At 43.6% G+C, this 8,438-nt stretch overlaps 1 protein-coding gene across 5 annotated transcripts in view; it reads left to right on the plus strand.

The window, feature by feature from the left end:
• Positions 1-2,944, plus strand: part of DPP6 (dipeptidyl peptidase like 6) — a 486,394-nt gene extending 483,450 nt beyond the window's left edge. For all 5 annotated transcript variants that reach the window (XM_052692599.1, XM_052692601.1, XM_052692598.1 and 2 more), the window contains one exon: positions 719-2,944. In XM_052692599.1, the coding sequence (XP_052548559.1) occupies positions 719-865 (147 nt within the window). In that variant the 3' untranslated portion in view covers positions 866-2,944. The remainder of the gene's footprint in view (positions 1-718) is intronic.
• The last annotated feature ends 5,494 nt before the right edge of the window (positions 2,945-8,438 follow it).

Consider the following 8,438-nt stretch of genomic DNA (forward strand, 5'->3'; position numbering starts at 1 on the left):
AGAGTGCCAGCAGTCAGAGCTACCATGGCAGGGACTGCAGCTTGAAGTATAGATGGTTTTATTGCAGTGCCCAAAGCCTACTAACATTTCATCTACTGAATACCAGCTCCCTCTGGCTGCATTTCTGCAGTTTCACATGAGCTCCATCAGATTCCAAAGGCAGTAGGAACGCAGACACTGGGGCTATGAGCCTGGAAGGGATTTGATGGCTGCTAAGAGGACTAAGGGTTCGGTGCGCATTCCCAGTGAAGAAGTATTGGTGCTTTGGAGCTTGAAGGCAGCCATGGGGTAGGTGCCCTTAAGGATTTGTTGAGGAGTAAGTGGGAGAGATCAAGGATTTACACTGTGGATAGAGGCACTCAGAGCAGCAGTGGGAGCCCTCAGTCCTACCTGTAAGGATTCAGTCCAGCAGGCACATTGCCTTCCACTCACTACCCCACTCTAGACCAACAGTGATGACTTGCTTTCCTTCACCGTGTGCAGAGGTTACTGACTTCTTACTGGGTGGTTTGGTTCTGTTTCTCTTGAACTTGTTCAGAACAAAATAAATGCAGTGCCCACCTACAAAAACGTTCGTTTTGGTTCAGGCATGCTCTCAGTGCACTGAATTAACCTGGGCCTTGTGGCATCCATGGAAAGACACAGGGCGACCAGTGGGCTGAGTGCTCAGTTCCAACACTTCAAGCTTCTCACTGTGTATTTCCTTGCTTCTTTGCAGATTTACCCTGATGAAAGCCATTATTTCAGCAATCCAGCATTAGAGCAGCATTTGTACAACTCCATTGTCAACTTCTTTGCATCATGTTTCCAAGTTCAAGACAAACTCCCAATAGCTCCACTGAAAGAGGAGGAGGACGATGATTAACCCCTTGTGTCTGTGCTAAGCACAAGGCAGATCCCTCTAACAATATGCAACTGGATCATTTTCCTGAAGAAAGAGATGTTATGTTGTTAGCATGTATTTAAAGACAACTGAAAGCAGCTCCTCTGCTTTACTTGACAGCAACTCCTTCCTAGATGGAAGAACATTAAGCATGGTGAACTCAGCAGAAACTGCTGTCTGAAATTAACTCATCACGACCAACATCTTCTTTTTCTTTTCTCCATTTTTTTCCTTTTTCTCTCCTTTTACTTTGCCACAAAGTGACTTCTGGTGTGAAAGTGGCAAAACGTTGGACTTGAAGGAACACCCCATGAAACCACTTCGAGGATTGGAAGATGTGATGTCCCTTTGCATTCAAGCAATCAAGCAGCAGCCCTGACATCCATCATTTGTATTATGTTCCTATAGTTAGCATCACACTTTGTAAAAAAAAAATCTAACCTAATACACAGAAAAGATTACAGCACAGTTATTTTAAAGGACACTGATTCATGCATATTTGCCTGCTCTTTCCCATGATTTAGCATTGCTAAAGGACATACAAATTCAGTTGTATGAAGTGTCACTAGAGTTACACTGATGCTTACTTTCCTGTAATTATTTCTGAATTTTGTATAGCTTTTACTTCTGTTTTCATTTGGTCTCATGCTTACCTTATTAGCTTCTCAGCTTGTTCTGGATGAGAAACAACTACATGAGGAATTAACCAATCCTCTTTAGACCTTAGAGGTCTGGAGAAGCAATGAGGGTCAGGGTAACCAGCCATTAGAAAATCTGTTACACTCAACAAGGGAAACCTCAGTCTTGTGTTCCTGGCAGAGCCCTTACTCACAAGATCGAGCATTTTCTTTGGCAGCCTTGAAAAATACACACATAAACAGCCTGAATCAGCTTAACATTGAGACACATTTACAGTACTAAACAAAAATATGTGATGGTCATAACTTCTTTTGTTTTGCTTTTTGTTTCTGGTTGGCAGCCTGTTGGGAGAAGGCTAGATTAGGTTTTGGCAGCAGGGATTTGTGGCAGATACTTTGCAGATCATCTCATAAGGCCATTTAAACAGAACCAGTATGCTCAGATTTGTTGCACATGCTGTCTGTGGCTTAGTTTTATTCCAGGTCGATGATTAGCGTTTGGTTCTCTCTTCTGCTCGCATGAGCTTTGCCAGGCATACTAGATTTAAAAAAAAAATTAGGAACATCTTTTCCTTTAAAATATCATTTCTACATTGCAGTGCAAAGCAACTTTTAAAACTTCTTGTGAAAATGTTTTAACTCTCAGAAAGAAAATCAGCGCTCATCCATTGCCATTTTCCCACCTGATAAGAATTTTGGCTAGTGTCTCTCCTTGTAAAATACTCTGACCAAATGTACAGCCAGTATTAATACTGTATATTTCATTTTGTTGTATATAAAGGAATGTAAGTCAGTTATTTGTCAGGTCCCCGACCCAATATTAGTCTTGTGTTCAGCATGCATGCGATAACTCTTCTTTGCTGATCAGGACTCTTTAGAAGTACTAGCTTGGAAATATAACAAATAATATAATTTCTTTTCTTGTTTTGACAGCTTGAATGTCAATGCCGGTTCCTACTTTTTACATAGTACTGTGGGTAAGCTCACATCCTGACAGCAATGATGATGTTTCCATTGGTGTTCTTTAGCGTGTCTTTTTAGTTGCCATTATTTTAAGCTTTGAATGTTGGTTGTACTTTGACCATCATAAAAAAAAAAAAAGAAATAAATATATATATATATATACTGATAAACCACAGAAGTTACTTAGTTTGGTTTGATTATCCTCTTTAATTTACAGTGCATCGACATTGTGTGAACAAGAACTGCAGTATAAACCTGCTTTATCCAGCAGAATGCCAAATAGACAGTAAGAATGCTGCGTGTCCAGATTTTGCTACACTGAACAGGCTCAGCGGCCTCAAAATGAACTTGACCTGAGAAATGTTAACAATCTGCTCTGTCCACGATCTTTTGTAGAAAAAACTTTAGGATGTGGCATGGTAGTGTTCGTTCATTCATGGAATAAAACATTATTTTACCACCCCGGTTGCTACTTCTGTTATTTAAAGTACTTAAGTCAATGTTGAGAGGCTGGAAGTGCAGTTCCTGGTTGAATTGAACCCAAACTCCAGATGCAGGTCAGCTAAATGAAAACAAGCCTGTTAGCAGATACCAAGCCATCAATGAACTATAGTGGACATTTTAATATTTGTTGCCAGCAAACCCAGAAACCAGAAGCTTTAGTAGTGGCACAGGGCAGGCAGATTGCACTCGTACAAAATAGCTTTGCTAATATTTGGCTTTATTACCTAAATGTAACTAATATTTTTTTAATTGTCCAAACAAATCAAGCTCATACCCTCAGCTGGCATTTCTGGCTGCCATCATGTTCAACTGTAGCATCCCAAAGCAGGGTAGAGCTAATGAGCAGTGCCCTACTAATTCAGGAGGAAACCACAGAGGGAAAAATGAGCCATTGCTGGCAGCTAATTAACAAAGCTAGGCAGTCAGCCATGATTGTAATTGTCTGTGGGTTCAGGCATGGAGCAAACAAACCCATCCGAGTTCTGTTCGTAAACTCATGCCAAGACAAAGCTGCATCTGAATTTTGGGAAGGAAGAGCATGAGTGAAGGAGAAAGGATGCATGGGATGCTTACTGCAAGACCGGTGGAGGCTGCTGCTACCCATGGGGAGAAATGAGCATCTAATGTGGGAATCCAAGGGAAAGTTATTGGTGCTGGAGCCCACAGGGGGCTGTGCTGATACCAGGAGAGGTGCTCTCCTATGGCTTTTGCTCTCTGGCTTAATGTTGTCCCTTTGAAGTGCACTCAGCATGTCAGTGAAGTCACTGGATCTTTCTGTGTTACGCGCATGGTCCAAGGGCACATCTGCCCTCCTTGGGGCTGTAGAATATCTGCCAGGTGTGCCTCTGAGAGGGTTGGGATGAGGACTCTTTCCTGCTTGCCCTGAATACTCCTTCTTACCTGGACTTCATATCTACTTTCTATTTGATAAAGAATAAGAAAAGGCAAAAAAAAAAAGAGAATATATATTAAAAAAAAAAAAAAAAAAAAAAAACCACACAATGTTAGTTACAGACTCCTTAATCATTGCCTCATACCACCTACTTAACAATCTGTATTTTCCTTTCCCTGTTCAGGCTCCAGCTCGAAGGCTTCCAGCAGAGCTCAGGGGACTGCATCTTCTTCCCTCTTCACCTTTCTCTTTTCCTAATTCAGCCTGGTTACAATCTGAAGACAAACCCAGCCATCCCCTGGCATACTGAGGAAACAAATATAAAAAGAAGCTCGATTAGTTCTCCCAATTAGTCACAACCAGATTCAGTTCTTTATTTTGACAGAAAATTCATGCTTGGCCAGCGTTCTGCTTGTTGCTTTGTCCTTTTCTAAGAGCTCTCCTGCTGCCAGATTCTGGAAGAGAATTTCTGCCCCTCCTCTTTAGAAAGCAGCCACAGTAGAGAAGACATAGGGCTGCTGCCCTCTCTGGGCTCCCCTTGCAAGACTATTAGATGCAGGAGGTGGGGAGGGTAGGGTCAGATCCCATGAGCATTGGTTCATCCAGTCCTCCTCTCATCTCTCCAATGGAGATGGGGAGTTCTTAATTTAGAATCTTTTTAATGCAGTGCCAACAGAACAATAGAAAGACCATCACTTTGTGCTGGGGTTGTCTACTACAGGCCTCTGCTGAGCACAGAAATCAGCATGGGCAAGGGATGGCACTGGTGGTTGTCCTTGTAGCACCAAGCACCACAGAGGGCTAGATGTGGTCAGCCAAGTCTCCCAGCTAACAGAAAATACAGACTTCTTCCTTAGAAACAGTCAGATGGCTTCTGGGTGTCCTCCATGTGCTGCTCCAACCTGCTCAGGTGACCCCCAGAGGTGCCTTCTGACCCAAACCACTGTGTGATTCTATAACACCCTTTCCCTTGCCACAGGAAGATTATTTTGGCTGTGCTCTATCTCCAAAGTAATATTTTTCCTGGAAAATGGATAGGAGCAATTCCTCAGGCTTGAATCCCAATCCTGACACCATTCCACCTGCATTTTAGTCGTAATGTTGCATCCTTGGGCTACCAGGCAAGCGTGCATGTGGAAATGTTTTGATCTTTGCTATCTTTTGGCATTCTTCACCTATTTCAGCTCCGAAGAGGAGGGTTACACATCTGGTTAGCATGGTAGGAAATCTAGTAGTGCTTTTGAGGGGGAAAGGAGCAAGTAACATCCCAGCTTTGAGTGGAAAACCAAACCAGCAGTGTGTACATATTTTTCATCTTTATCTGCTCTGTGCAAAGGGCATCACTTCTTTAAGAGACATTTTGTTTAGGCAGAAACCCTGAAAACCTTAAATTAAAGCCTTGTCCACCACACAGGATTTTCCTGTGATCCAGCAGACTTCTGGTTTTGCTGCTGTGATTCTCATAGTTGCATAAATTGCAAGGCTTTTGGGATAGGGGAAATTTTTCTCACTTACTGCAGTGGCAGACTTCAGGCAGTTCATTGTGCAGCAGCACAACAGAGACAGAACCTCAGCCTGAACTCCTCCAAAGTGATCTGCAAACTCTGGTTCTATGGGTAAAGAGGGGAAAAAAACATTCTGAAAGCAATGGGAGCAAGCACAAGGGTGAGAAGCGAGACATGGCACCTCCTCTCATCCAAGCAGGCAGGGAAAGCAAGCAAAGAAAGTATTAAAGACAAATGATTTTTGAGAAACTAAGCAAGCCTACAGCTTTCTACCAAATCCCTTTGTGCAACTGTGACCAGAGCACACACGCTTGTAGTCTGAATTTATTGTACTTCCACAGAGATGGGAAAGCTTCTGAGGAGTAGGATGCCATCTGCTGCTTCAAGCAGTTATTTCCTTGCTTCCCATCCCTTCCCAGCGTGCAGCCTGTGCCGATGGGGGATATCTGGATTGCGTCTGGATCATTTGCAAAGCAAAACCATTCTCATGCATGAAACAAAATTTGCCTGGGTGATAAAAAGCCGAGCACGGAGTTTAATCTCATAAATGACAAAGAAAAGCTTGTATGCTGCATGAGGCATCCTGGAGAAGGTGGCTGATATTTACCCATGGAACTTTGAAAGCAAGATTGGGTTCTATGTTATTTCCAGCTTGACTCTTGCTATTAATTCTGCTTCCTCCGTTGTCAAGGAAATGGACATCTCCACCTCTGCAATGTCCCATGACCTGAAATACAGCCTCAGTTTATCTTTATAAAATCTGTGTAGTGAGGAGCAATTCAAAACACACTGCCAGCTCTTGGGATTGGAACTTCAACCTGTGAGTAAGCACTTTTAAGCCCAGTTACAGACACCAGTCCTACCCAGCTACACGATGGAAGAGAACGGGGGGAACCGCGCACCACCAGCACTGGCACTCTGGCAGCACTAAGTATCAAGCTGGGCTCACTGTGCTGCCTAATCCATAATTTATTGGGCTTCATAAATATCAAAACATACCGCAGCTGTTAGTACTTCAGTGCTAAACCCACAAATATTGCTTCAATTATTCAGGAGCTCATTGCAGGAACGAGTCAGCAGCTTGCAAGGTGCAATTTCAGGAGGTATCCATTACTCGAGAGCTGCAGCAGTGCAGTTGCTAGCTGCATCCCTGGGGCAGTTGGGAGCATCAAAAGCAAGAGGAAAAATTTCTTCTCTCTCTGAAACAGCCCCAGTGCCCCATGCACAGAGGTGTGCAGGCAGCTCAGGGCAGTGCTCATGCCCACTCCTGGACCCCTGCATTTGCTGAAATGATGAAGCCCACTGGTTTGATTTTCCCTCCACTGATGAACCATCATCCAAAGCCATCTGTCAGTGATGAAGAAGCCATCATGGCCTTCCCCTCCATCTCCTAGTGATATTTGCATGCTGAAGACAAGTTTCAATCACAATCACTGATTCCATCACAATGATCATGCACTGCTCTGCTGATTCTTAAAGTAACAGCCTTAAGTTACACCAGAGGAGGTTCAGATTGGATATTAGGAAAAATTTCTTCTCAGGAAGAGCAGTAATGCATTGGCACATGGCTGCCCAGGGATGTGGTGGAACCACTGTCTCTGGAGGTGCTCAAGAAAAGGGTAGGTGTTGCAGTGAGTGATGTGCTCTAGAGCAGTCATAGGCGTGGGTTGCACTAGCAGATCTTATTGCTCTTTCCAACTTTAATGATTCTATGACCATTCCTAATTTATGGGCCAATACATTTTTCCGCTGTTGAAATGGAAGCCTGAGCTGAACTATATGAGACAGCAAAGGTGCCACAGGAAGAGCTTGATGAGAAAACAGAAAAGAGAAGCAAGTCTCCATGGGTCCGTGGGGACTTTTCCTGAGCATGAAATGCAGCACAGGAACCCCAGGTTTATTAAGGTTAGAAAAGAGCACAAAGGTCATCTAGTCTGATTGGCAATGCATCACCACCATGCCCACTAACCATGTCCTGCAATGATTCACACACGAAGCGAGCAGGACAAGATTAGATAAAATGTTGAACTTCTGCAAATAGCATTTGAGGATTTGAACAAAACTTTGTAAATTAAACCCAAATTTATTTTCGTCTCCAGACACTAGAGACCTACTAGACCATCTTGATTTAATCCATTGCTTGAGAACTGGGAACCTGCTATCCTGACGGTGTTTAAACATGGTCAGATCTGTCTGAAGGCATCCCAGGTCCCCAAAGCCCCTCTCTTTCTCTAAATAGATGACAGCTTCCTGGCCCCATGAATTTTGCAAAATGGAGCAAAACAAAAGGAAACAGAAAAGCTTTACATGTTCCACCTCTATTAGAGCTCTGCAGCAGGCGGAAGGGCAGCCCAGCAGGGAAGGACACCTGCTGCCAGGCAGGGCTCCTGCAAGAGAGCAGCATGAAATTTTCATGCAAATTTCCCACCAGGGCCTCTTGAATAAAGCTCCAGATTTCCCTGCCCTTAATGAATAAAACACTTGGCCTCGTTAGCGGACACTCCAGTATGAGGGCAGCGAGCATCACCTCAGCGAGCTGCTGAGTTGACCAAAGAAATGACATTACCAGAGATGAACATTGCTCTTAAGGCTGTGCTGAGGAAGACATGCAGGATGCCTTAGCTCATAATGTCACACGCAGTGACGCCACGTGGGAATAATTGAGATGTAAGTGGTGCTCAGGCACGAACTGCAGAAGGATTTTTTTCTCCTTTATTAAGCTAACAAACTATTTGTGAACCAGTGAAGCTCATCAACCTTTTGAGGATTTTTGCTCAGTAGAAGTGTTTCCCAAGCCTTTTGGGAACAGGTGTTTTCTTCAAACAGGCTCTGGGAATGATCTCTTGATACAGCTGTGATAAATCCAGTACCATTGGACCAGTGGATGTTGGTCTTCAGATCTTATTTCCAGTGACTGATTCACTTACCTACAAAGCAGGACAAGAGGATGTTCAGGGTGGGAATAGACACTGCTCACATCTCCACGGCCAAACCATTGACACTGAGGTGCTTTAACTCTTTCTCCAAAGATGGCTCTGGAGGTTATCATAACA

The sequence above is a fragment of the Tympanuchus pallidicinctus genome, unplaced genomic scaffold (assembly GCF_026119805.1).
Source record: "Tympanuchus pallidicinctus isolate F22 unplaced genomic scaffold, pur_lepc_1.0 scaffold3, whole genome shotgun sequence".
Taxonomy (NCBI): Eukaryota; Metazoa; Chordata; class Aves; order Galliformes; family Phasianidae; genus Tympanuchus; species Tympanuchus pallidicinctus.